Source organism: Drosophila serrata, unplaced genomic scaffold, assembly GCF_035046125.1.
Source record: "Drosophila serrata isolate PLE 108 unplaced genomic scaffold, ASM3504612v1 contig_272, whole genome shotgun sequence".
Taxonomy (NCBI): domain Eukaryota; kingdom Metazoa; phylum Arthropoda; class Insecta; order Diptera; family Drosophilidae; genus Drosophila; species Drosophila serrata.
Window position 1 is genome coordinate 11,522,697 of NW_028257170.1, and position 26,263 is coordinate 11,548,959.

General features: G+C 39.8%; 9 protein-coding genes across 18 annotated transcripts; 5 read left to right on the forward strand and 4 right to left on the reverse strand.

Moving 5' to 3' along the window:
• Nucleotides 1-7,311: 7,311 nt before the first annotated feature.
• Nucleotides 7,312-8,371, reverse strand: mRpL21 (mitochondrial ribosomal protein L21). Its single transcript, XM_020960089.2, has 2 exons — nt 8,153-8,371; nt 7,312-8,092 (listed from the first exon to the last, which is right to left on the reverse strand). Exons 1-2 carry the CDS (start codon nt 8,220-8,222, stop codon nt 7,554-7,556), a joined length of 609 nt encoding a protein of 202 aa, XP_020815748.2. The 5' UTR covers nt 8,223-8,371; the 3' UTR covers nt 7,312-7,553.
• A 61-nt stretch (nt 8,372-8,432) lies between these two features.
• On the forward strand, nt 8,433-10,227 carry rept (RuvB-like helicase 2 rept). 2 transcript variants are annotated; one of them, XM_020960418.2, is made up of 2 exons: nt 8,433-8,621; nt 8,682-10,227. In XM_020960418.2, exon 2 carries the CDS (start codon nt 8,692-8,694, stop codon nt 10,135-10,137), a length of 1,446 nt encoding a protein of 481 aa, XP_020816077.1. In that variant the 5' UTR covers nt 8,433-8,621; nt 8,682-8,691; the 3' UTR covers nt 10,138-10,227. The 2 variants fall into 2 exon arrangements, with proteins under 2 accessions (XP_020816077.1, XP_020816076.1); XM_020960417.2 differs by having other exon boundaries at nt 8,501-8,624.
• A 382-nt stretch (nt 10,228-10,609) lies between these two features.
• Nucleotides 10,610-13,454, reverse strand: nes (lysophosphatidylcholine acyltransferase 3 protein nessy). 3 transcript variants are annotated; one of them, XM_020960416.2, is made up of 4 exons: nt 13,341-13,454; nt 12,821-12,936; nt 11,634-12,664; nt 10,610-11,555 (listed from the first exon to the last, which is right to left on the reverse strand). In XM_020960416.2, the coding sequence occupies exons 2-4, from the start codon at nt 12,927-12,929 to the stop codon at nt 11,184-11,186; spliced, it is 1,512 nt and encodes a 503-aa protein (XP_020816075.2). In that variant the 5' UTR covers nt 12,930-12,936; nt 13,341-13,454; the 3' UTR covers nt 10,610-11,183. The 3 variants fall into 3 exon arrangements, with proteins under 3 accessions (XP_020816075.2, XP_020816074.2, XP_086690602.1); XM_020960415.2 differs by having other exon boundaries at nt 13,228-13,378; XM_086834476.1 differs by lacking the exon at nt 13,341-13,454 and adding an exon at nt 13,130-13,334.
• A 912-nt stretch (nt 13,455-14,366) lies between these two features.
• Nucleotides 14,367-15,120, forward strand: Bet1 (blocked early in transport 1). 2 transcript variants are annotated; one of them, XM_020960563.2, is made up of 2 exons: nt 14,367-14,568; nt 14,665-15,120. In XM_020960563.2, the coding sequence occupies exon 2, from the start codon at nt 14,702-14,704 to the stop codon at nt 15,059-15,061; it is 360 nt and encodes a 119-aa protein (XP_020816222.1). In that variant the 5' UTR covers nt 14,367-14,568; nt 14,665-14,701; the 3' UTR covers nt 15,062-15,120. The 2 variants fall into 2 exon arrangements, with proteins under 2 accessions (XP_020816222.1, XP_020816223.1); XM_020960564.2 differs by having other exon boundaries at nt 14,383-14,488.
• Nucleotides 15,121-15,289: 169 nt separating this feature from the next.
• Nucleotides 15,290-16,919, reverse strand: Max (MYC associated factor X). Of its 2 annotated transcripts, none has more exons than XM_020960429.2 (6): nt 16,784-16,919; nt 16,614-16,710; nt 16,471-16,536; nt 16,209-16,316; nt 15,858-15,981; nt 15,290-15,791 (listed from the first exon to the last, which is right to left on the reverse strand). In XM_020960429.2, exons 2-6 carry the CDS (start codon nt 16,656-16,658, stop codon nt 15,643-15,645), a joined length of 492 nt encoding a protein of 163 aa, XP_020816088.1. In that variant the 5' UTR covers nt 16,659-16,710; nt 16,784-16,919; the 3' UTR covers nt 15,290-15,642. The 2 variants fall into 2 exon arrangements, with proteins under 2 accessions (XP_020816088.1, XP_020816089.1); XM_020960430.2 differs by having other exon boundaries at nt 16,614-16,662; nt 16,735-16,826.
• LOC110190222 (SOSS complex subunit C homolog) lies at nt 16,209-18,661 on the forward strand. Of its 3 annotated transcripts, none has more exons than XM_086834479.1 (4): nt 16,209-16,344; nt 17,396-17,529; nt 17,592-18,354; nt 18,431-18,661. In XM_086834479.1, the coding sequence occupies exons 1-3, from the start codon at nt 16,299-16,301 to the stop codon at nt 17,853-17,855; spliced, it is 444 nt and encodes a 147-aa protein (XP_086690605.1). In that variant the 5' UTR covers nt 16,209-16,298; the 3' UTR covers nt 17,856-18,354; nt 18,431-18,661. The 3 variants fall into 3 exon arrangements, with proteins under 3 accessions (XP_086690605.1, XP_086690606.1, XP_086690607.1); XM_086834480.1 differs by lacking the exon at nt 16,209-16,344 and adding an exon at nt 16,896-16,998; XM_086834481.1 differs by lacking the exon at nt 16,209-16,344 and adding an exon at nt 17,293-17,311.
• Mettl5 (Methyltransferase like 5) lies at nt 17,592-18,912 on the forward strand. 3 transcript variants are annotated; one of them, XM_086834478.1, is made up of 3 exons: nt 17,867-18,354; nt 18,431-18,624; nt 18,695-18,912. In XM_086834478.1, the coding sequence occupies exons 1-2, from the start codon at nt 17,867-17,869 to the stop codon at nt 18,585-18,587; spliced, it is 645 nt and encodes a 214-aa protein (XP_086690604.1). In that variant the 3' UTR covers nt 18,588-18,624; nt 18,695-18,912. The 3 variants fall into 3 exon arrangements, with proteins under 3 accessions (XP_086690603.1, XP_086690604.1, XP_020816238.2); XM_020960579.2 differs by having other exon boundaries at nt 18,431-18,583; XM_086834477.1 differs by lacking the exon at nt 18,695-18,912 and having other exon boundaries at nt 17,592-18,354; nt 18,431-18,661.
• Aldh7A1 (aldehyde dehydrogenase 7 family member A1) lies at nt 18,602-20,764 on the reverse strand. Its single transcript, XM_020960578.2, has 2 exons — nt 20,664-20,764; nt 18,602-20,305 (listed from the first exon to the last, which is right to left on the reverse strand). Exon 2 carries the CDS (start codon nt 20,302-20,304, stop codon nt 18,679-18,681), a length of 1,626 nt encoding a protein of 541 aa, XP_020816237.2. The 5' UTR covers nt 20,305; nt 20,664-20,764; the 3' UTR covers nt 18,602-18,678.
• Nucleotides 20,765-21,261: 497 nt separating this feature from the next.
• Nucleotides 21,262-24,564, forward strand: LOC110190370 (uncharacterized). Its single transcript, XM_020960782.2, has 7 exons — nt 21,262-21,423; nt 21,480-21,583; nt 21,642-21,723; nt 21,788-22,549; nt 22,613-23,024; nt 23,108-23,572; nt 23,632-24,564. Exons 1-7 carry the CDS (start codon nt 21,349-21,351, stop codon nt 24,354-24,356), a joined length of 2,625 nt encoding a protein of 874 aa, XP_020816441.2. The 5' UTR covers nt 21,262-21,348; the 3' UTR covers nt 24,357-24,564.
• The last annotated feature ends 1,699 nt before the right edge of the window (nt 24,565-26,263 follow it).

Sequence of the window (26,263 nt, forward strand, 5' to 3'; positions counted from 1 at the left end):
CACAGTTATACATATCGTTAGATGCTTGGTATTGGGAGTTAAGTATTTTATTATTATTAAGTATATTAAAATAATAATAAGAATAATAATAATAATAATAATTATATTAATGAACTAGTTCATATATTGTAGCCACTCCCGTGTGGCAAATGAACATCACCTAAAAGAATCAGTTCAACTCGCTATATTTAACTCAATTAGTAAGACATTTATTTATTGTAAATTTAAAAAATACGCACATATTATCAAGATAAAATTAAAGCAACGATTTATTCAATTGTGTTGTTATGCCGCCATTTTCTATCCGCACTCGACAAGATTAGCTTTCCGCTACAAATCATTTGATCTTGTTTATAAAACATCTCAAATGGATAACTTAACTCACCTTTATGGGGGATGGGATGTTCTTAAATATTCCTTAAATTGGTAGAACAATAGTTTTTAAAGTCAGTTCATAAAACAAGTGTTGGTTTTATGGGTTTACTTTTTTTCTTCAGATTTGCGGAAATTGCAGCACTCCACTCTCCGTCTAAATTAAACCAAAAAAATAATAATTCTTAGAAAATTACTGGTTTTACATTATTGTATTATTATCGATATTTCAACCATCGATATACCCCGTGAAAAAAATCAATCACGATGGAAGCAATTTTGCATCATGATAAAATCTAATAAATCTAAAATCTATCATTGTCAACAAATTACTAAATCAAATAAAATAAAATTTTCAAATTTTTCAATATACATTTTCTTTACACAGCAACATACCTATATAATTAATTTAATATTTTTAATATTTTGTCCATTTTAAGTTTATTTAACAACACGCACAATTATTGATTAATTGGTTAATTGTCGTTGGTGTAGCCACCATATTTAAACAAAGATAAATGGTGATTCTCTAGACAACCAAATTTTCTAACCAGTAATATCAAATATTTCTATATTTTTTAAATTCGAATAAATACCGAAAATACCATTCCGTAACATAACAACTTCAGCAGAAGCACGCACTATCGCCGGATAGAAAATGCAACTCTGATTTAAGTGTTGGCTAACATTTTCAAGTGTTGGAAGGAGTCTGCGTTGTTCTTCATTTCAGAAAGCTCTATTCTATTTCTCGGAAAACCAATCAAACAAAAATGGTTAGTCAAGTACAGTTAATGTGATACATGTAATAAACAAATCTCTTTTAGCCTCCATACTGTGGGAAGTCAAAGAGTCAACACCGAGAGAGACCGAAGCCAGAACCTTCATTCGCCCGGCGTCTTCAGATATTAGAGCGGGAAATTAACAAGCTTACCACATTGTTTCGCGCCTACAAAAAAGAATTCATTGACCCGAAGCCAAAGGGCCATCAAAAAACCACAAAAAAGCCAGCAAATTAACGCGACAAGACCTCGGAATCAACATAAACAGGAAATGCTACATATGGAGTACAGTTTACAGTAAACTAAGTCAAAAGTGAAGTAAAGTAAAATTTGAGAATCAATCACCTAATAAGGAAAAGTAATGTCGTTAATGATTGTACAGGTATAGTCTTTAACTGACATCTTCACCCATTCATTATAAAGATCTGTTATAAATTTGTTACAATTTGTATACATTTGATCAAATCCGAAACCTAACATTGTCCAAGTACATTATATACAAACAGGAAATGTCTGCCAAGTAAATAATATGAAAAATACTGTATTCCATACATACCATAAGTTTTAAAACTGTATTCAAGTGCCACTTAAATATATTCCCACGATGATATGTACAAGAACCTGATCAAATATTTTGCGTGGACCAACGATTTCCTGACGGGAGCATTTGGGTTTGCCAATGTCCAAATATTAAATGCCATTGTGACAAACGCCGCCAACTGGCTATGAAACTGTCAACTATCGATGCCGTTGATGACGCACTGCAGCAGGCCACCGGGGACCAAAGGACCTCAGCCATTCGAATCGAATAGACCCCGCTTGCAATCAGTGAGCGGCAATGGTGGCAAGAGGGCGTGACAAACGCAGTTGGCAATTTCTTCGTGTAACATGCAAATTTCAACGATTTTCAATCACAACTTCGCACTCACTACAGCCCCTCTCGGTGACACATTGCTGAGCCAGTGCTGAGCATTGAGGTATAGTTAAGTATGAAACTAGGATTATATTTATTTATACATTTTGTTTTTTTTTTGTCAGTATTATTATTTACCAACTTGTGACAAAGAGTCAATTTAATTCAGGTAATTACAATTATAGGAATCGGTTTGGGAGATCAATTGGCTATAATCTCATCAGACATGGTTTTACGATCTAATTGAATATTTTGAAGCTTAAAGCGAAGGGTACGTTTTTTAAACCTATTTTAAAAAAGGTTACCTATATATATATCTAAGGTCTCCCAGAGTTAGAATTATACAAATTAAGTTGTGTAACACCGACCGATTCCTATTTTACATAGTTAAATTTTTTGGTTTAGCTGACTCCTTTTTTTTAACGTAAATAAAAAACTAACTATACTTTAAAAAATTAACCTGCAGCCAATTCAAGACCTTATAATATTATCACTCGTACATTTAAATTTCCCTTCTGTGTGTTGTCTGCGTTTGAATTTTGAAATTCGTAATCTTATTTTTATAGGTACTTGAATTTAACGCTCTATAAAATAGTATGTTACTCCTCTTAAAAGAATCTGATCAAGTATTTAATTTAAAATTAGAATGTTAAGTTATTTAGCTTTCTGCCTTCTGTTTTTCTGTCACCACTGTTTTCAGCTTTGCATGGGACACACAGTGCGTATGAGCAATGGAAAAGTAATTAAATTTACCAGGCACTGCAATGGGAACTGTATGGAGTTCAGTGTCCATCCTGTTCTCTACTCTCTGTCGATTTCCCGGCTAGTTAGGCTAACAAAATAAAAAAAAATATTGGGGGAAAACTGTCATTATTAACGCATTGAACGCGGCGCTGACAGCTGTTGCAGCCCCTCGAAAGCGAGGAAATAGGGGCGGGTAGGTGCCATGTTGACACTTTGCCGGGTCCAAATGACATTTATTGAAATTTCATCATTAAGAGTCGAAAGGGGGAAACCCAAACTGCTGCTTGTCAACTTTCCTGTTCGTCGAACTTATTTAAATTCGAATTCTGACACGTGCAGGGAAGAGCCAGCAGATTGTCATATCACCATCAGGTTATCAAAAGGCAGCCCGTCCTGAAGACACAACCCTTGCTTGCTGCTGGAAATCACTTTTTTTTGGCATCGCAAAACAACAATTCAGTGAACTGAAAAATATCCCCAAGGAGAGGAACCAACATTTTCCACATTTTTGCATAATTTTCAAGAAAAACTTTTTCAACTTATGCGTAAGGTGACAGAAATCATCATCATCCCCTTATCGAAGAATGATATGTGGTCTTATAATTCGTATGTAATATGCTTAAGGCAAGTGATGATGACGAGGGTATATGGCAAGGAGTCGATATAATGCCAAAACAATTTCTTCAGGTTTGAACTCGAAGCCGAAAAAAACGATATTGATGGGCTGTAAAAAACAGAAAACTTATTTCAAGTTGAAAGTATTGCACAGTTTGGTTCTTTGTAAATATGTATGCTTAAAATATCTTATAAATATATATCTTATGAAAGTAAACTCAGCTATACGTATAAGCCCTTTCTTATAGAAAGATAGATGATGATTCCAACATTCCTTAAAGGAAGAAATATAATAGTAAAGGGGTGCTAAAGCTTACCAAACCTTTAAAACCCTCAAAGAAGCTTATACTTTACTACTTGTAAAAAAGAATATAGGAATTATCCTTTTTTCTATCGATACAGGTTTAAAGATTCACAGAACAGAAATAATTCTGTGCAAAATGGCAATAAAAGTGGCATTACAATCAATTGCTCGCCAAGTTCAACCCCGCATCCTGACCGAGAGGCCTCCGAGTCACATCAAAAAGCCACCCCTGCGAACATTCCCTTGGAAGGCTCGGCTATATCCTCGTTCTTGGCAGTTGACCAGCCTGGGGGCTCGATGTCGGGCCTGGTGTCTAATCAAAAATGCAATGTTTGGCTTGGTTAAGCGGAAATCGGTAGATTGCGTTCGCACAGTTTTTGCCGCTTGTTGATATTAACACATTCCTACCCCCCATTTCCCATCTCCTCCCATCAACACCCCCAGATTGATGGGCGTGGCAAGGTATGTGGGGGAGTTGGGTTAATGAAACGTCACAGATGATGACGACGTTGGCATAAGATTTCAATGATATGTCAAAACTGAGTGATGCTGATGATGGATGGTTGATCATAATACAGTAACCATCGTCCTTGCACGGTGGGAAAATATGTATACAAAGTTTGAACTTATTTGAAACTCTTTCTAAGACATTTGTTCTAAATATCTTACATTTCTTTTAGAAAATATCTTCAAATTGTACATTTATATCATTTCTAAGTATTTGCAAGAAATATAGAAATATGTTTAGATGTGAGACAAAAAATATCTTGAATCATAAATTTTTTTATTTTATAAACTGATACTATAATCAACTGGTGTTATATTTATAAAAGTTATGGTTTATTATCACCACATTGCAATAAAATTTTGTATATTTTTCAATCCTTGAATCAGTCCCCGTTTTTTTCAGTGCGTGTGTCCACATTGCCCCTTCTCACAGCTCTCTCCCTTTTTCGACTCATACATCACACGCCTCTACGCATAAATTTACGAAATTTGGCCCAACTTGAGCCGCATTTACATGGGATTTCCACGGCGAGAAGAAAGCTGGGAGGGCGCCAGAAAGTGGTGGCTTAGATGGACGCTTGATGGTGGGTGGTGGGTGGTGGGCGCCATAGGAAGACAAACAAACCCAGCATCCGCTTGGTGGCAATTTCCGTTTTGTCACTTAACGCACATCAAATGCAATTTTCCTAGGCAAATAACATAATCAACCGAAAAAGTAGTGAGGGAAATCTGCCGAAAGTACCCCGACCAAGCTGTGTGCCAGGTAAAATTTTATCACACCAAAATGCTTTCAATTTGTGTTTCTATTTACCGGTTACTCTTTTTATTTTTCACTTTGCGCTTCCCATATTGAAATTTGATTTGTCGCTGGCAAAGTGCACCAGGAATATACATTTTTGTGATGGATATTTGAGCAAAACTTGCCCGAAGTGTCGACAATTGAATTTGTGCTGCTTGTGCAATTTGCGAAATTTGATGTGGCACCATTAGACTCATCGCGTGTCGGCTCCTATTTGCCAAGGAAGGGGCAAGTGATGTGAAACCATAATTTTTAATGACATTTTTATATGGAGCAAAAGTGATTTTATTTTAGCGAAGCTGCCAGAAGCTGTGAGTCGAAGACTTTAAGACTTTAAGCAGAGCGAAAGCAAAGACCTTAAAATAATAATATTCCTTTTGAAAAATATTTCTATAGAGCGTGAAACTGGCAGACAACGTATGGCGTTACCTATCTTGTATTTAAAGGTGTTTCTCTAAAAGGTATTTATAATTTTATGAAACAAAATTTAAATAGTTGACTAAGATTAACTATTATATGGCCTTGTTAATCTTATTTTGAAAGGTCTACCTCTAAAAAAAATCAAATAGCAAAAAATAAGTAATTACAACCTAAATGATAATTCGAATTGTTAAGTTTAGATGTGTCAAAAAGATATTAATGGGCCTTTCTGGTTCACTTTTTACACATATTCCCCTGTTTCTAGGGTGTTAATGCGCTCTGATAAAAAGCTAATGATTTAAGAAATATTGAAGAACAATAGCAACCGTGGCAAGTTTTCCCAAGTTTATAGTTTCTATTTTATTTATATTTATTTAAGAACTAATAATTCCTAAAACTAAAAGGTAGTTCCTCCTTAAACCTCAGATGGTGCTTTCAATTCGCGTTTTCCCCTGAAGCAAAACTGAAACCGGAAAGGCCAAACTTGAAATTTAGGCCAGGGAAAAGCAAAAGCTAAATCAAGGTACAAAGGATGGGCTAAAAAGTAAACGCCTTTGGTTAGTTAAAAGTGAAAGAGCAGCGTAAACAAATACGACAGCCGCCGACTCGGGAGCACCTTACATCTGCTGATAAAGAAAGCAGCACGCATCCTTTACAGCCCCGTTCGCATATGAACATATATATCGTGCAGCTTTCAACCCGCTGAGAGGTTGGTCAAAGGGCGGCGGTTTGGTGGAAGAGCCATGAAGCAGACGGAGGGACGAAGACGTCTTTTAATGAAAGATGGCAACAACAACATAGGCGATAAAAGGCTGTCATTAATATTGCAGCGGATGCCGCTGGTTGCTTCATTAGAGACGACGCCTCTTCTTTGCTGGGTTACCGGAGATGGGGTGCCAGGTAGTTCATAGTCCAAACTAGGTTGCCGTTTTTGAGTAAATACCAGTCATGCAGTGCGGTGGGCGGGAAAACGTCATTGAATCAAGATGAAAGTGGAATTTCCAATGAAAACAAAACTTCAGAAGGGCAATTCCCTTAAAATGGAATTTTTGGTCAAAGGACTCTCAAAAAACCTTACTGCTATTTATTATTTAAAAATTGTTATTAAAAGGTTTCCCATGAAGTCACATGCGCTGATAATTATGTTCTACCTTCTTCAAACTTTAATAAATTAAATAAAATAATAGAGGGTTCAAGAAATTTCAAAATTGTTTGTTGATTTAATAATATATCTAAATCTCACCTGCACTCAGAGAAAACCCTGAATCTTGTTTTCGAACTGGCAAGATTGAATCGTAACAGCGGAAGTAATTTTGGACTTTATAATGTATAATCGATCGGTAAAGCATATCATGCAAATTTTCACATTATCTTTGATTTTCACCATGTACTACGAATAAAGCCTGAGATATTAGTTATTTTATACGATTTTAAAATAATGCTTTAAATCGGGTAACTATATCATATAGCCATAGCAATCGGTCTATTGATATAAGAACCTAAAAAGATTTGCAAAAGTTTGGTGTTTTTACTTACATGAACGTTATATATATTTCTCCTGCAAGGTTTTTTCATTTGACCAAAATGGATCGATTTTCAATAATCAAACTGCATACTGCAAGGTTATACAAACTTCGGCGTCCTGAATTAGCCCTTTTTTTGAATATCTAAGTTTCTGGTTGAACTTTTAACTTTTTAAATCAATTGGGGAAATCAAGCGCCCCAAGTTATTCTTGATCAGGCCTGAAAAAAGGATTTGCTTTGATTCTTGAAGGTATTAATGACTTGTACCTCCCGGTCAAGCTCACTCGGATGTGACATTCATACTTATTAAAAAAATCAATCAATCAATCCCTTGTTACGTTGGACGTAAAGAACCTGGATTTTTTTTAAAATAATTATACCATTATCTTAATTTTTCATGATTCGATTCACCTCAGGAGGATATAATCGGGATTGTTTCTACTGTAACTAAAAGTGTTATGGTTATTGATTAAATATTCCTTGGTAGTTTTAAATTCTCATACATCATTCTTTTTTCATTTCTTAATTACCTTTTTAACGATTTGATTTATTTTTCTTGATAAACAGCTTTTTGAACTAAAACAAACGCTTCGAGGGCTCCACCTCCGCCTCGCTATTCCCATCCACCGGACGAGCTAACTCAATTGAATTGATCCTGATCATGGTGTTGGGAGACCGCTGGAAGTTGATGCGCATATACTGCTTCCTGCGCTTCTTCCGGAAGTGTGTCTTCGTGTGCGTTAGTGTCTTCTCCACGACGGTGGCTTTCACAGAAACGAGGCCTGGCTCCAGAATCGGACGTCCTACGAGGGTGAAGTCCCTGGCCCCCGCCAGAAGAACCTTGTCCAAGCTGATTTCATCGCCTATCGTCGGTGGCCAATAGCCTTCCACTAGTATGATGTCCCCAGGAGTAATTTTGAATTGTTTGCCGCACAGATGAACCACGGCAAAGAGACGACCCTGCTCGGACTTGGCCACCTGCTTGTTAATCCGCTCACATATATTCGAGCACTCCTTTTGCTGATCCTTGCTTAAAGCGGATATATCAACTGATTCGGTCGCCGGTTTATTTTGTTGAAGAAAGGCCGGGGAAATGCTCAGGGAACGCATGCCACCTAGAAATACGCAGTGTTATGTCACATTGTTTACAGGGTTTTAATTTATGTTTCTTTAACCTGCGAGTGCCGCAGTGCGATGGGGCACGTGGCGTATCATCTGGCGCACAGTTTGCGCTAGAAACGACATTGTTTTATGCGGTTTTTAACTCAAAAAGTACATAAATAAATTGCACAATATCCAAAAACTCCAAGGCAGTGCTTGCAAACGACAAAATATATAAACAGCTGTGCCTAGATCGGGAGTCTGGCATCGCTGGAGGCTTGAGAAAGTGGCGCTACCAGACAGTTATGTCTGGTGCTGGCAGCGTTGCCAGACTTTTTGGTTTCGAGCTACTAACATTGCCAGACCTTTTATTTTCGAGGCCTAACCACCAATTTTTGGCTATTTTTTAGCTTTCTTATCCCATGTTCCATCCCCAGCAACATGCTGACTTTTCATTTCGGTCGCTTTCCAACACTCGAATTAAAAAGCAGGCCCGGCGTTTCCAATAATTTGCTTAGCAACTTATTTAAGCTCCATAAACAAGTAGTGAGGCGTTGAAAAGGTCGGAATCGAGATAAACGAATAATTGATAATATTTTTTAGAATCACAAAAATGGCCGAAACCGAGAAAATCGAAGTTCGCGACATAACGCGCATCGAACGCATTGGCGCCCATTCACACATCCGCGGTTTGGGTTTGGACGATGTTCTGGAGGCACGTTTGGTTTCCCAGGGCATGGTGGGCCAGAAGGATGCCCGCCGAGCCGCCGGAGTTGTGGTCCAAATGGTTCGCGAGGGCAAAATCGCCGGAAGATGCATCCTGTTGGCTGGAGAGCCCAGCACCGGCAAGACGGCTATCGCCGTGGGAATGGCTCAGGCCCTGGGCACTGAGACCCCATTCACCAGTATGTCGGGGTCGGAGATATATTCACTGGAGATGAGCAAAACTGAGGCCTTGTCCCAGGCTCTGCGCAAAAGTATTGGCGTTCGCATCAAGGAGGAAACTGAGATCATCGAGGGTGAAGTGGTGGAGATACAAATCGAGCGCCCAGCTACGGGCACCGGACAAAAAGTGGGCAAGGTTACCCTGAAGACCACAGAGATGGAGACCAACTACGATTTGGGCAACAAGATTATTGAGTGCTTCATGAAGGAAAAGATCCAGGCGGGCGATGTCATCACCATAGACAAGGCTTCCGGGAAAGTTAACAAGCTCGGCAGAAGCTTCACCCGAGCCAGGGACTACGATGCTACTGGAGCCCAAACTAGATTCGTTCAATGCCCGGAGGGTGAGCTGCAGAAACGCAAGGAGGTGGTGCACACCGTCACCCTTCACGAGATCGATGTGATCAATAGTCGCACCCACGGATTCCTGGCACTGTTCTCCGGCGACACTGGTGAAATCAAGCAAGAAGTACGCGACCAAATCAACAACAAAGTGCTCGAGTGGCGCGAGGAGGGAAAAGCTGAAATAAACCCGGGAGTTCTCTTTATCGATGAAGTTCATATGCTAGATATCGAGTGTTTCTCCTTCCTGAATCGAGCTCTGGAGTCGGACATGGCTCCCGTGGTTGTGATGGCCACCAACAGAGGAATCACTCGCATCAGGGGCACAAACTATCGCAGTCCCCACGGCATTCCGATCGATCTGCTTGATCGTATGATCATCATTCGCACGGTTCCCTATTCGGAAAAGGAAGTCAAGGAGATTCTGAAGATTCGTTGCGAGGAAGAGGACTGCATCATGCACCCAGATGCTCTAACCATTCTCACGCATATTGCCACCAATACGAGTCTGCGCTATGCCATCCAGTTGATCACCACCGCCAACTTGGTGTGTCGCCGTCGCAAGGCCACAGAAGTGAACACGGAGGATGTGAAGAAGGTATACTCGCTGTTCCTAGACGAGAATCGCTCGAGCAAGATACTGAAGGAGTACCAAGACGACTACATGTTTAGCGAAATCAACGAGCAGGAGGAGCAGGATCCAGCTTCTGGCGGAGGAGCCAAGCGCCGTGTAGACGTCGGCAGTGGCGACGGCCAGCCTATGGAGCACTAAAGCGTACATTATTAGCATCTCCTCCGAATACATTCTCATGACCATTTTTATTGATCATAAAAATAAATAAGCTGTTTATGACTTACAAAATGTGTTTCGTTGTAATTAGCTGATATCAGGAATGGCAAAAGATCTATACATCAATATTTTCTTTACATTTGAGTTGCAATAAATTGATATTTTATCGCTTGAATATATGTGCGATAAATTTGTGTTGTGTTTCATAATTGTTAAAAAAAACTTCGATATCAATATTTTAAAATTGGGATATTTTCGATATCTTCCATTTCGATCAATTTAAAGATACTTTCGAATCCGAAACAATTTTTTTGTATATATGTCAAATTGTATTCTCGATATATATTCTTGCCATATATTTACTTCATTTAACCGATACAAGATTTACAATTTGTTATCACCAACGATCCACAACTTAATTTCCATACCCAAATAATAAAGAAAAGTGTAGCAATTACCTAAAAATAACTTCATTGCATTTATTTCGCGTTTCCATTAAAGAAATTTGCACTTAATGTGAGCATATCAAAATATATCTTTCCATTCCTTAATCCTTGCATTGGTATAAAATTGTCTTTATGGCTTAGTTACGATTCCGTGAATGATGCTCCCTCATTAAATACAAGAAATCTGTTACATAAATTATTTGATTTTCATAGACCCGGGTCTCTTAAAAGTCTTATATGTGATCTATCATGATTTTAACACTTATACAATTTACAATTCCATAACGTACATATATACGACTGACAATGTGCTGTTTTGGGGCCAGATAAGCCAGTATCTTATCGCCATAAAACACACTGTATACTTGGGGATGACTCCTCCTTGACTAGGCAGCCGAATTATATGTAAAAAATTGTTCTTTTCGACAGCTAGTTAACAAATCTCTAGTTACAGTGGCATATTATTTGGTAAAACACATTATTTGGTTAGTAAGATTATGATAAATACCAATTCCAAACAATTGTCAAGGAGTAACTAAAATTTTGAAATCTTTCAAACTACTATCTTTCCATGCATTCTTTCTACTCAGACTTCTTGTCATCTGCGTTCTTTTCTCCATTAATTTGCTCTTGCGATTTTTTGTCTTCTGTCGTATTCTCCACTTGCTTTACATCCTCGCCGCCTGGATTTCTCGAACTAGCCCGGAAGAAGGTTCGGTAGGTGTGATAGAAGGCAGCCCAGAGGATAAGGAAAATGAAGCCATAGTAATTAACAGCGCCAAAAACCACGATCCATCGCTCGTATTTCAGGTAAACGAATGCCGTGAGACACCAGCCCATGAAGCAAATGTTGTACGATTTCAGAGCGATGAAGTACAGCAGCCTGTAGATGTCAGAGCTGTTGAGAACGTCGCCCCACTTGGGCAAAACTACGGTAGTGTAGAAGCGGGTAATCTATAAAAACGAGAAAATGGCGCATTATTTCTTAAATACAATGTATTTTGATAATATAATTCCGACATGCACACTCACTTGCTTTTCCGTACTCACGACCATATACTCCATGAGGAAGGTCATGTAGTATCCGCTGTGGTATCCATGCCATACAGCTAGAAAGCCCAGAGCTGCGCCATAGCTAATCGTGCGATTGTTGAGGAACTTGAGACGCTTGTAAATGTACTGTCCCACCCACTGATTCGTGTTTACATTGAAGCTCTGCACGTAGTGTTCCATCGTGTTGCCAGTTTCCAAGAGCATCAACTTGACATTGCTGCAGCCGGACCAGTCGGGCTCACCGTTCTTCTTTTCCCCCTTATAGGTCAGTCCAATGCCTATGAGGGCTCCTTCGGTGAGCAGCCAGCAAGAGATATACTTGTACAGACTGAACTTAGCCCAGAAGCCCAAATAATAAATTTTCTTGAGGAAGGCCTGCTTCGCAAACTCAGGGGTGAGGAAGTAAGAGTCGGGGAAATAACTGAGTCCCACTTGACACACGACTAGGTAGAAGGCTCCAGCTCCGAAGCGACGAGCGCTGGCCTCAACACTTCCCTCGTGTTCACGGTACTGTCCGTTGATGAATGCTTGATATCGGCGATATGGGAACTGCGGCCCCACCAAAAATCCACTGGGGAAATAGGCGAAGGCTAATAGCTCCAGCAGTGATGGTGGGTTTTTTAACGCTGTTTCCTTCTGGTCCTTGGACAGGTCAGACTCTGCCTTCAGGCCATCAGTGACATCAAACCCAAATCCAATCATTCGGAGGACCAAAATACACTGGGGCATTGTCCACAGGATATCGTAATCGTTGCTGGAGGTGAAGAAGTAACCCAACAGCAGATATCCCATATGGAATACAAAGTTAAGGGTCAGGAACAGTTGAGTCTTTCTCCGGAAGATGAGTACCAGGAAATATGTGGTCATAATGCCCACCAGGGAGTGATATGTATCGGAGCCATAGTTGAAGTAGCACAATCCGGCGCCACTGGCGGCAAAGAACAAGTGGTGCACTTTTTTATTGTTTATGCTGGCAACGAATTTCAGATAAAAGATAGCCACGGGATAGCCTGAAAAGTGGAGTATATATTAATATATATAAAACGAACTTAAATTAGCAAGGGGTATACAATTATTGCCGGAACACCTGTACATATGCTCGACATGCACTGCATATATTCACACATGCATACTTATAGGAAAAGAGGCGTATATGTAGGTCTTACCTGCCAAAATGGTGAGCAACAATCGCAGGGCCTCCACGGGAACGCCCACTCGCAAGGAGATTCCATCCATTAGGCCCCTGTGGGGCAACACTTCAGTGTATTCCGTCATGCTAAATCTGGAAATGGAAGAGTTGCAGGGCTTATCAGTCACTTGGCTCGCGTGTTTCGATGGTTCAACGTTCTGCAGTGCTAATCACTCAGTAATTGTTGTTATTGTTATTGGCGCATTATTACGCAAACTGATTGTTTTTTTATCAACACAAACTGAACGGAAGGGGAGGGGATTAATAAAAGAAGAAGAGTTAATACAACAAAAACAACAGCAACAAACGAGTGCACTTGGTCAGGGTCAATGAGAATGAAAATCTCGAATGGACGCCACGAAACCACTAAATTTAATGACGCACTTGTGGCCACGACAGCTTTAAATATTTGATGGTTATTGATTTCACGGCCGGGCCAGAAAAATTAATGGAAAAAACAAACGGCTGCGCCAAGCTACAATTTTGGCTAAGATTACCTAAAGTTATTGAACACTAGACGCGACTGGAGCAGTGTGACCGGCAGTAAGAAAATTTCCAAAGTATATAAGTAATTGTGCGCATGATTAACCCTTAAGTGGTCGGGGTGAGTGTTTATTTTAACGAAAATATACAAAGCACACATTTCTAACTTTGCCTATCAAAAGCTGTTTTGTTCTTAATTTTATTTGTAAATGAAAATATGAAATAACATTTTTATTTGTTATTTGATTTAAAATTAAGAATATTTTAAATTAAATTCAGGTTCAAACAAAAAGAAAGGAAGCTAAAGTTGGCACGCAGAACATTGTAAACCATTGCAGACTGCAATTCGAACAGTTATAATTAATACAATAAAAATTATTTACACCTCTGTTGAAAACAATGATGTAATACCAATTTTCATTACATTCACCGACACTAAATTTACAATTTTAAATTCAGAGCTTTGCATTTTCCTTTATATTTAACGATCGTTTCTGTAGTACCTATATGACGTCTTCCGATTTTCATAAAATTAAAACCAAAATACTAGAACAATCAAAAATGTCTATGTCTTATATTATATCAAAATATATTGATAACTGACAATGTAATTTTTTTCGATCGTTCCGATCGTTTCTATGGCAAACATTTGATATAGTCATCCGATTCGACCCATTCAGTCTTATATGGTAATGAGAGTATATAAGAGACTTTTTGCAAAATTGGTGATTAAGTGTGAAACTAAATAAACTTAATAATTGCTGAAGAGCCTTATAGAATAAAAAAAATATATATTTTTTTTAACTTTATAAAACACATTTTATAATATTTGAATTAAATCTACATGTAAAAGGTACATGATCAGAAGAACAGAAATAAAAAAACAGTAGAAAATATGACAAGAATTAAATGATTAAAAGATTTAATGTTTTATTAATAATACTATTATAACGTTTACTTTAATAGATTTTAAGTAAACCAAATTATAAACTTGGTACGAAGTCGTGCAAGTCGAACAATTTATAGGGTTAATTATGTTTATTTCAAGGAATTTTTGTTCCGTTGCTCTGGTCACACAACACGACGACCAACAATTGCATAGGTTTTTAAAATCTTACATTTATTTAATTGAACATTACTCAGCCAATTTCAAAGTGCCAAGGTAGGGTCAAGGGTCAATGCGAAGTCAGTCACAGAGGTTGCGGTCAGAAACAATCATCACAACAGCTGTCTTGCCGCTGGGTGAGATTCAATGTTTACGTTTACGTGTCACTTGAATGCTTTTATGTGATTTTGAGGATTTACATTAACTCCAAATAAATCTGTACCGATCTATAGCAATCCGAATGCAAAACTGGCACACACTGGGAGCAGCATGCGCCGCAATAACTATCCATACCAGCCCCTGAACCAACACCCATCGGGATCAGGCGCTGCTCCGGCGAGTCATGATTCCTTGGAGGCGGAAAATGAGCTGGCCGCGGAGGAGCTTAAACAGAAAATTGGAGCGCTGAAATCGCTTACCATCGATATAGGCAATGAGGTGCGCTACCAGGATAAGTTACTGCGCGGAATCGACGATGATATGGATCGAACGAGTGGTTTTCTCGGCAACACCATGACCCGGGTGTTGCGGTTGGCCAAACAAGGCGGTGGTGCTCGCCAGATGTGCTACATGTTCCTCTTTGTCCTCGTCGTATTCTTGATCCTCTGGCTGACCCTTAAATTTAAGTAGTTGTATCTTATTTGTGTAAAATATATATGTACCAACAAACCTTTAGTTTGTTTAGTGAAGAGTGTTGTGATTTCTTTATAATTCCAAGGAAAAAAATTCTTAGTATTAATGGGTTTAGCAATTACTTTTCTTTGACTAGATTAGGCAGATAATAATATTTAGATAATTGTTTTCAAACCATTGCAAGTTTTACCATTATGTCAAAACTAAAAGGAATTGCTTTGGGTATTTTCTATATATAAACTTACAAACTTTTATTATTTTCGTAGAGAGAGTGCTGATTTGTTCTAAGTACAAAAGACACGCATACGAATTAAGGTATAGAGGGGGTGGGCTACACTTTGGTCTTACAACTAATGATGATTATGATTAACGGGCATGTTGCAGCTTTCATTTCCACAGAGTTGTTTCTTCCTTAATTGAATTTAGAACTGATTTCTTCACAACATTAAAGGCTATTGCTTTTGGTTAACACAACCCTAGAAAAATGAACAAAACCTAGATGGAATTGATAAAATATCCACAGAATCAGTGAAAATGAAAACCGGAACATTCCTGTGCGTGTCCAGGGCAAACAAAAGCTAGGCATGGAAGGTCTTCATTTTCTTGTTGCGTCTGCTAAAGTCGGGCTGGTCAAGATCATCGTCCTCAATATCTTCGCTGCCCACTTCATCTTCACTGAGGAACTCAGCGAAGTGATCGCCGGCATTCGGACTCTCCAGGGCTCGAACTGGGGATTGGAAAAGTAAACGTATGAGGAAAATTTTTTTGGAATGGAAAATATTGTACAATTTACTTTGTTGATCTAGTATGCTGTTTTGTTTCCTGATCTCCTCAATGTCCTTTTGGTTTTCACTGATCTTTCGCCGCATCGTTTGTATGCATTCCGTGGTTTTCTTTAATATCTGGGCTCGGCTTGCCTATTGGGATATAAAATTAGGGTTACACAAATGTTTACTTTTCAAATTGGGGTTTATCTGATCTTTATATAAAAAGAATTACTTTGAAATAGTCATCATTAAAATTAGTTTTTAAAGTGTAAAATATCCTACGGTGTTACCCAAAAAAAGCTATTGTCTTTTTTGATCTCTGACATGGTCCTGGCCGCCACTGTATCTATCCAAGATCAGCTGTTGGCCTCCGTTACCTTCTCGCCCTTGAGCGTGGGCACCGCCTCCCTGAGATTCGTAAAGCTCTCCTTGATGTGATCCCGCCGCCGTCGCTCCAAGGCATTGTGATGCGCGCGCTTCTCGGCCTTCAAGTATACACAAATAGGAAAATATGTATGTGTAACACAACTCGCTCATCAATACGTAAATAAGATTTCATAACAACAACACACGTGCGCTCTGTGTTTATCAACAACGAACAACGTATGCAGCTTTTTCTTGCCATTTCATTACACTCACTTGGGTAAAGTTTGCTGTACTGGTGTGTCGCGACGAGCCCAAACCATTATCCGAGTCCCCATCATCCTGTAAAAGGGATTTAATTCATATAAAATACCATAAACACAAGGACATATATATATATATTGTGATTAATTGCTTACGTCACTCTCGATATCAATGTCTCTGTCGTCGTCGCTCATACTCATGATTCTGCAGAGGATTTGGATAGTTACAGTGAGTCGCCGGAGAACACAAAGTCTATGTATTAAGATGTTTATTTACAATTATTGTTTTATTTATATTCGCCAGCACGTTATAGAGAACAACAAACCACGAATTGGAGACTTCGACTAGATGCGATAATTTTATATCGATATCTATTTTTCGATACTATCATAACGATACTAAACAGATATTTTTAACAAACGGTCACATCATAATTGTAAACAGAATTTTACGCCATGTATGAGAAAAACGTGTAAAATCGTTCTGTAATGTAAGCCTATACACGGGCATGTTAAATTTCACGAACAAATTGTTAAGAATGTGAGAAATTGACATAAATATAAGTTAAATGAATTTAATAGACAAATAATAAAACAGAAAGTTGATTGACATTTTCCTCCTCCCTCCTTTAGTTAAAAGCTTTTTTAATATTAATATTAATGTAAATAAACCATGTCCGAAACTACAGATTGAAAATGTATATTTCATATAAAAATACACGTAGTATAAATAATATCTATATTTATTTTAATTAATATATATATAATATATGCTAAATAAATATAAAAATAAATTATTTTTAAGGCTAGTTGGAAATTTCATAAATTCCAGTTTGAAATAGATATAGCCTGAAGTAAGCCAAACTGGTCACACTGTTCTATTATTATAAATTTATTTTGTGCCACAATTATTGCTTGTTTTCTTATTCTTTCGAAAGTCAACGGGATGTCTTTTCCCACCACAAGTTCCCAGCAAGCCGAGACGAACCGCAAAATACTCGAGGAGATCCAGACGAAGAAGCAGTTGCTGGCCGGTGGCATCATTAATCTTGGATTGAGTACCACGAGTCAGGTGTGTGTGGAGCATGTGGACATTGAAGATTTTTACGGAACTTAAGATGAAATTTCTTGCAGATGCCCGCTCCTCAGTTACTGGGACAGCCGACAACCGTGAATCCAGATTTCCAGCTGGGCGTGGGCATTGCCACTAATGCCACGCCTACCGCCCGCTCTGCATTTAATCCAACGAGCTCTACAACTCTGGGTTTCTTTATACCTCAGGATTCGTATTTTGGAAACAGCTTTATACCCGTGCTGCCACGTCTGGAGCCGCTGCCGTCGCCCGCGAATACCCCAACCACTCCCAACGCCCCAGCCACCCACAATATCAGCAAATAGACTGCCCGCCAATGGCACGTCTTAAGCTAAAGAAGTTGGAGGAGTATCTGCAGAGTGTCGATGGCTTTGAGCAGCCCAAGATCCTCCTGGAGCAATATCCAACCCCACCGCACATAGCTGCCTGCATGGCGCATCACATGCAGGCCCAACACGAAGATATAGAAGGAAAACTGGTGGGAGACTTGGGCTGTGGGTGCGGAATGCTCAGTATTGCTGCCACTCTCCTGGGCGCCCAGCTCACAGTGGGCTTCGAATTGGACGGCGATGCGATAGACACCTTTAGGGGCAATGTGGTGGAGATGGAGCTGCCCAATGTGGACTGCGTCAGAGCGGATGTGCTGCAGCTAAAGGGGAGCAAGTGGGAGAAGACATTCGACACAGTGGTGATGAATCCTCCGTTTGGCACAAAGCACAATGCTGGGATGGACATGCGATTCCTGGAGGTGGCACTGCGATTGGCGAACCGAGCGGTCTACTCACTCCACAAAACATCTACACGGTATGTCGCAAACTGAACATGTTCTATAAACAACGGATATGACCATTGCAATGTGTTTTATTTTCCACTCCCGCAGTGCCTACATTCAAAAGAAGGCGCAGGAGTGGGGTGCTCGTGGCTCAGTGGTCGCCGAACTTCGGTACAATATCGAGGCCAGCTACAAGTTCCACAAGCACAAGTCCAAGGACATTGAGGTGGACTTCTGGCGCTTTGATATCAGCAAGGATAAGTAATTAACTCGGTTGCATTTCGTTTATGGACATTATTATTGTATATTTAAAAATAAAGAAAATAGGAAGATTAAAAATGATTAACATTTCCCTTTTACTCCACATTGAAGACGACTCCCTGGGCGCAGGCCAGTTCGCCGGAATGATTGACGGTGATGGTGGCCCGCTTGCAGTACTGTTTCCAGGCATCTGATCCGGACTCTCGACCTCCTCCAGTGGCCTTTTCACCTCCAAAGGCTCCGCCAATTTCAGCTCCATTGGTGGTGGTGTTGATGTTGACAATGCCGCAATCGGAACCGCTGGCTCCGATCCACTTGAAAGCCTGTCCAATGTTCTCAGTGAAAATGGCAGAGGAGAGACCCTGCTCCACCTCGTTATTGTACTCGATGGCTTGGTCTACGCTCTTGGCCTTGAGGACGTAAACGATGGGCGCAAAGGTTTCACGATGAACAACGCTGGCATCATGACTGAGTCCTGTGATCACAGTGGGTTCTACATAATGACCGGCTCTTTGGATAACATTGCCACCAAAGGCTACTGTGCCACCTAAGGACTTGGCCTCCTCAATAGCCTTCGTGTAATTCTCCACATTTTGTTGGGTGTGGACGGGACCCACAAGAGTTTGTGCGTCCAACTGATGTCCGATTTTGGGTATTAACTGTTTATATTTGCCAACCAAAGCCTTCACAAACTGATCGTGCAGCTTCTCGTGAACAATGATCCTTCTGGTGGTGGTACATCTCTGACCGCTGGTGCCAATGCAACCGAAGAGTGCAGCATCCAGGGCCATCTTCACGTTGGCTGATTCATCAATGATCAAGGCGTTATTGCCTCCGAGCTCAAGGATTACCTTACCGAATCGCTTTTGGACTTCCACGCCGACATCACGACCAGTTTGGCAGCTGCCCGTAAAGGAGACGAGGTTAACTCGCTTGTCAGCCACCAGAGTCTGGCCCACATCGGTACCTCCTTGGCAGAGAGTAACCACCGGAGGGAGGTTATTTCTGCGCAGCACTTCCGCCACAATTTTTGTGGTTGCCACCGAAACTAAGGGCGTGCTGGGAGCTCCCTTCCAGAGGACACTGTTGCCAGTGGTAAGAGCTATCGCAGCATTCCAGCCGAAGACAGCATTTGGGAAATTGTAGGCCGAAATAACGCCCACCAATCCCAGGGGACGCCAGGCCTCCAAAATTGAGTGATTAGCTCGCTCGGAGTTAATCAGCTGACCGGCATAGATCCGGGAGAGACCCACCGCGTAGTCGCAGATGTCTATAAACTCCTGTACCTCACCCTGTCCCTCGCTGTATATTTTTCCCACCTCCAGGGAGACGAGTTTGCCCAGCGGTTCCTTGTACTTTCTGAGCTCATCACCGATCTGGCGGACGATCTCACCTCGAACTGGAGCTGGCACCTGTCGCCATTGCTTGTACGCACCGACAGCCAAACCGATTGTCTGCTCCAGCTCCTGGACATTTCCCTGACGTACTGTGGCGATCGCTTGACCGGTACCAGGATCATAACTCGTTATGGACGGTCCACGCCCCTGCCAATGACCGGAATAAACACCAGGATTATCCCGCTCCAAGCCCAATTCCTTGAGAAAACTATACTCTGGTTGGTCAATCAGAAAGGATGTGGAAGATGAGCGGCTCGAAGCGACTTGGGTGATCAGTCGGCGGGGCGTGGCGAGCCTCGAAAGATTTCTCAAATGTGCCATCATGCTGAAAGAAAGATAATGTATAAATGTATAAAATTAAATTGAGGTTTTTGGATCTTAAAAACACTTTGAGTACATATAACATACATATGTGTGTAAATAATGCAACATTTGTTATTTATTCATTAATTATTAATTAGTTATGTTCCGATTTGGCTGCATATTTATGAAATGAATATAAGATTTTAAGTCTGTGTGTAGAAGAGCAAGAGGAGATTCATGGATTACTGATTACGCCCTGATACCATTTCTTATCGAGCGATAAGTGCTCCGTTTTGTTTTCTAGTTGCTGGCTGGAAAGTTTTTTTAGATCCCCAGCAGCGCGGATCTACTGATAGCATCTCCGTCAATCTGGTACTCACTTTGATTGCCTCCGGATTGAGAGTTCACGACTGGCCGAGTCGCAAGTCAATTATCAACTGAGGATAGATTTGAATTTTGAACGAGCAGGGCCACCGGCTTTTGTTTGCCGCTTATCGCGGCATAAACTGAATTTAATTCAAAGAGAGAGAGTGGGGAACACTTGGCGTCTTATCAATAATTTTTTATTAAATAGGAGGTTGAGTGCAGTAATTCATCTGTTGTATACTTTCAGGTGAAGGGTAAAAGGTATATAAAACTATTGGAATTTGTCATATACATTTAATAATGTTGCATTTAAAGTGAGCTTAAGGTTTAGTTCGATTTGATTTCATATTCATACATACATAATTCGATTCTTGACTGACCAAGATAACAAAAATATATTTTAAACATGATTTGTTCAGGCATCTTTCAATCTGTTCCCAAAGAATAATTCTAGATCTGTGACCTGGAAATCCGTAGATCAAGAAATTCTTTCTAGTATCTAATAATGCTGAACAAGATTCTTTTTCTATTTTCAATATTCATGTCGGGTGCTGTTTTCGATATCCTCTTCGATAAAGCTACGGCCACGGTTTCCCTGACAACCCGTGTACTACATAAGCTGTTTGTTCGTTATCAAATATTTCGCACACGAATAATAAGCTCATAAAGTATATTTAATAAAAGAAATAACTAAGCATAATGGAGGTACTGGAAGAAGGTAATTTAATGGATAGAGTTCCCATTTTGCTGCAGCGAGACTTGGAGTTTTATCAGGTGAAGTAACATTACATTTATTTTGATAGTTTCTAAACTAAATCACCTTAAAACAGACACATCAACGAGTGCTTCAGGAACCAATTTGCTCAGGAGTCGTGGGAGGAAAATTGGATTTTCCACGTTATGCATCCTTTGCAGCCATTAAATTAATTCGTTGGTAATTAGTTAAAGATTTTAATAATAAAAATGATTTCGAAAAAGTAATTATTTTAAAGGTGGGAAGATGAGTATTTTGCATCTTATCGAAAGCCCTCCGGACTATTGCATACTGAAAAGGAAATGAATGAAGGAGATTTTGTATGAATCAACTTATATCATTTAAAATATATTGAGAAATTATGTTACTTTTTATTTACCCCAGACCAGTGCAACCGTCAAAACCTCAGATCCTGATAAATTTGTTCAGCTCGTCACCAAGTCGGCGGACCTACTTCTAGAGCATATCCATCGTCTCTCCCAGGAGTCCTTGGATCATGCGGACTTATCTGTACTCACTGCCACAATTGGAGCTGCTTCGCTGGTCAAGAATTCTCTGAGCGTTTACATGCAGGCAGCCACCACGACCATTTGTGTCCCGAAGGGAGATGAAAAGGGTGGAGCTCTCAAGCTGAGCTTTAAGCAATATTCACAGATGTCTGAGGCCTTGGCGGAACGTCTCTTGGATTTACATTGCCGATTATTATTGCTCTATATAATGCAGGATGCCGATTGCCTGCATTGGGAGGATACACAACCGTTTTTTGAGTCCGAACGAGGATCCTACACTGTTCAAATGTGGTGGCATTATATGCGCGGTTCCAAGAACGATTTGTGGAATTCGGTGCCTCCTAAAATGGCCCAGAAAATATTTGCCGGAATGCTAAATGAAACGCTGAGCGTACTGACTGTACGCTATACCCAAATAGTGACCAGCGTGGCACGATCCACACTCCATCTGGTGGATATATGCAACATGCTCCTCTGCATCGCAGAGCTGTTGCCCCATATCTGTGAGAGTGGTGAGGCATATGTGGGATTGCAACTGAGTAACCAGAGTGTCATCCTGAGGGATATCCATGCCAAGTGCCGGGAGCTTTTCTATTGCCTCCTCCTCAGGGGAGCTCCATTGGGGGTGCTTTCGAAGGTAATATTTTCATTCTCACAAGATTTACTTATTAATACTAATTAAAATACAATTAAATTGTAGGTCTTCCGTAAAGGTATTGACAATATGGAAATGTTTAGCTCTCGCCATGGCCTTCCAAGTGCTTGGATTATTTTTGCCTTACCCAGGTATTTTCCCAAGGAACAATCCTGCCAATGGGTTACCGAATTTGCCGATCTCTCAACCAATACTGCCATTTCCTTGGATTTGAGGGTTTTGCTCGCTTTTCCCGAGGCTGACTGGTCTTATCTATTGAAAATTCTTTTGATGAGAGATGCCTATCTTACTGGCATTATAATGCGTCATCTTATGCAGCATTTACCTTCGTCGGAGAACTTTAAAAACGTCGCTAAAATTTCTTTTACTAGCGCTGAGGGTGCTCCTCAAAAGTGCGAGGCTTTCTTGTGTCGCGGTGAATGCTTCAATGTCACCGAATCTATTGCCGGCGACATAGGTAAGATGGGATATTTACAAATGTAGATATAGAATTTGGATATGTTATTATTGATGCGATTATTTGTTATTATCCTTTTTCAGATCCTGTTGGCCAGTCCAACTATCAGATAGTCCTGTCACTCACCTACTTAGTTGTGGCTGTTGGCAAGGCAGTGGATATCAAATCCTGTCTGATTAAAACACTTGAGGAACATGCTATCGCCGGGTGGAGCGATTGCCTGGACAAGCGACAGGTGTGGAACCAGAAGAGGACTCCTTGGCTGGAGGCCATTATGCACTTTGTCTATCCCGTCCTAGATTGTGTGGTGGAGATGCTAGTGAATGCGGTGGAAAATGGAGCCAGCATGTATCAGGCCATGTCATTGGCACTCACCTGTGTCTCTGAGATTTGGGACTGCCTACCCGAGGGACTGTATAAGATAGCCTCCTTGCTGCAGGATATCATTCCAGTTTCAACGCGGCCTCTGGGGGATTCAGTACTCCTACAGGTGGTTTTTGCCGCCTTATATACCGAGCTGATAAAGACAGCGGAAATGTATGAGCAGAGTGAGTATTTAATTAATAAATAATTTTATTTTTGTTTATTAATCGTATTTCTTTTTCAGGCAAAAACGAGGACAAGGCCTCCATTTGCTATTCCATATCAGAAGCCATTTGCTCAATCGATGAAGATGACAAGCACACGGATCAGATTGAATTATTCCTCAAACAGGCCAAGCAGAGTATCAATTTGGACACCGATTTTGAGGGAACCGTGGGTAGTAACTGCCGAGGGGCAGGTGGAATGAGTGCCGTCAGTACCATCAAAATGGACGACTTAGCCTTGACAAATGCAGAATCAGAACGTCTTAGCCATAGTCCGCCAAACAATTACGCCATGGAGCTGGATGTGGGCATTGCTGACTATATAGCCGAGGTCCTTGTCAGCGATATATTAACCACAAATATTGGTAAGCAAGCCCTCAAGGTGGTCTATAATTATTTAAAATTCAACAAGGATTGGCTGCTGGAGCAACTGGGCACCGGTGACAATGATCCGAGTCCGTTTCAAGGAGTCCAGGGCCAGAATATCAAGGAGGCCAAGACTTCGGTGCTTAGGTCTATGTTCTTCATAGGGAATACCCCCTTCGACCAGCTGCTCACGGGATCCCTGAAAATAGACTATGTCAGCTGGCTGCAGATGCCGCTGTCCCTGAATCCGGAAAGAACCTGGCTGCATTTAACCAGACGTTGCGACTTCCAGGAGGATGCCAAGTTGGCGCTGCCCGAGGTGGCCATGGTCGCTGGTATTACAAAGATAATGAAGCGGCGCAAGGAGTTCCCCAAGTGAGCTGTCCGGGATGTATCATTAGCATCACTTCACTTGAAGAAAAAATGTTACTTTAACGATTTAAAGTTGTTCTTTAAGAAAATAACCAAATGCCTTTAAAACACTCTAAAAAATAATCTTATATAGTCTAACATATAGTCCCAGGATAATTTATTGGTGAAACCGATTCGAAATTATCCTACTCAAATATATAATAAATATAAATAGTTACTTATAATGTGTTTTATGGATTAAAGCTATCGCCTCCCAAACATTGGTCCTTCGAGCAGGATATAGAGGGTTATTTTATAGTTACTTTCTTTGTTTATAATTAAAGTAATCTAAATACATTTTCTATTCTTATTTGCAAACATACTCTTAACTTTTGGTATTCAGAATTTCAATTTTTAAAGTTAGCATCTTTTGACTTTAATACAAATCTTAATGCTTGGGGCGTCCTTTATAGCTTTCTTTCTTTTGGTAATTCGCGGTAATTCAAGGAAATTAAATTTTCTGTGTAAGGCAGCTGTAAATTATGTCGTAGATGCTGGCGACAGTGGAGAATTTCCTCGGGGGGCGTCTTCCCCACTTTGGATGTCATTAACGCCGCATAATGCAAACAAGACTGACGATAGGCACCTTAGCAAATGCACAGCACAATAAGCGGAGGGGCTAAAAAAATATTTACTCGTGCTTCTCACTGCTTAATATATATGTATAGAAGGAAGCCGGCAGCAGCCGAAAATGTTTTTGTCCACATTCTGCGTAGTTGCTTGGCACTTGGCAATTGCTCAGCTTTGCTCCTGGTCGCCTTTTGAGCTTCTTTTCGCCTCCTCTCCGTTTCGCTCCTCATTCAGCCAGTTATGAAAATTACTGAAACGTAGCCAAGGGGAGGAGAAGAGGCAGCAGAAAGTGGCAGGACCAGCAGGACGAAGGCACGCACACACAGGGAGAAGCCAGGCAATAGCAACAAACATGAGGAGCAGCTCACACAGGACAACGTGACAAATAAAATCAAGCTAGAATTGGAAAGAAGCTCAGCAGGATGATGGTGACTTTGGGTATGCGCTACTCTTAGGTAATATAATTAATTTACAGTTTCATTTTATTTACGTTTCTTAAAAGGTGAGTTCAAGATTTTAGGGCATAATTTAGAAAAATTATTTGAAGTATTTTATTCCTTAGTTATGAGGTTTTCCTGATTAGTTAGTTGAAATGCATTATAAATTACATAATGCTTCTTTTAAGAGGTTCTTATAAAAAGAAAATAACATTTGAATGAAAAAATTGTTAAAAAACACTATTTGCATATTTTAATAAAAAGTCATTAGCTTGGTTAAGAAGCTTAATAACTTTAAATGTTACATAATAGCTATTAATATTCAAAATATTTCCACAGATATTTAAACAAATTTTAACAGGCTACTAGAATATACATCCTTTTCAATAACATTTGATTAAGCAGTTGCAATAAGTTTGTTATAAAAAATAAATAAAATAAACAAGTAAATTATAATAAAATAATACTAATGCTAATAATAAAGCTAAATAACCTTAAACAAATATTACTAAAGTCAAACTAAAAATACTCAGATTTAAAATTCCAGGAATAATTACCAATGATTACCTCTTCAATTCAATTCAATTCATATTGTACCAAATTTCTGGGGTAAATATTATAACCTCTTAATCTTTATAATACAAAATCTATGATTATTTATTGGATTGAGTTTTGTTAAGCAAAATAAAAAGGCATAGTTTTTCTCTCTAATTTAAATATTAAACAAATATTCCACTCTAAATGAATAATTACAGCGAAAAAGTATTTTTGTGGTTACCATAAATCTCCAACTGAAAGCCACTTTTTGTTCAACTCTTGGATGTAAGCATTTAAAAAGAAATAAACACCGAAGCGTCCTCTCATAACA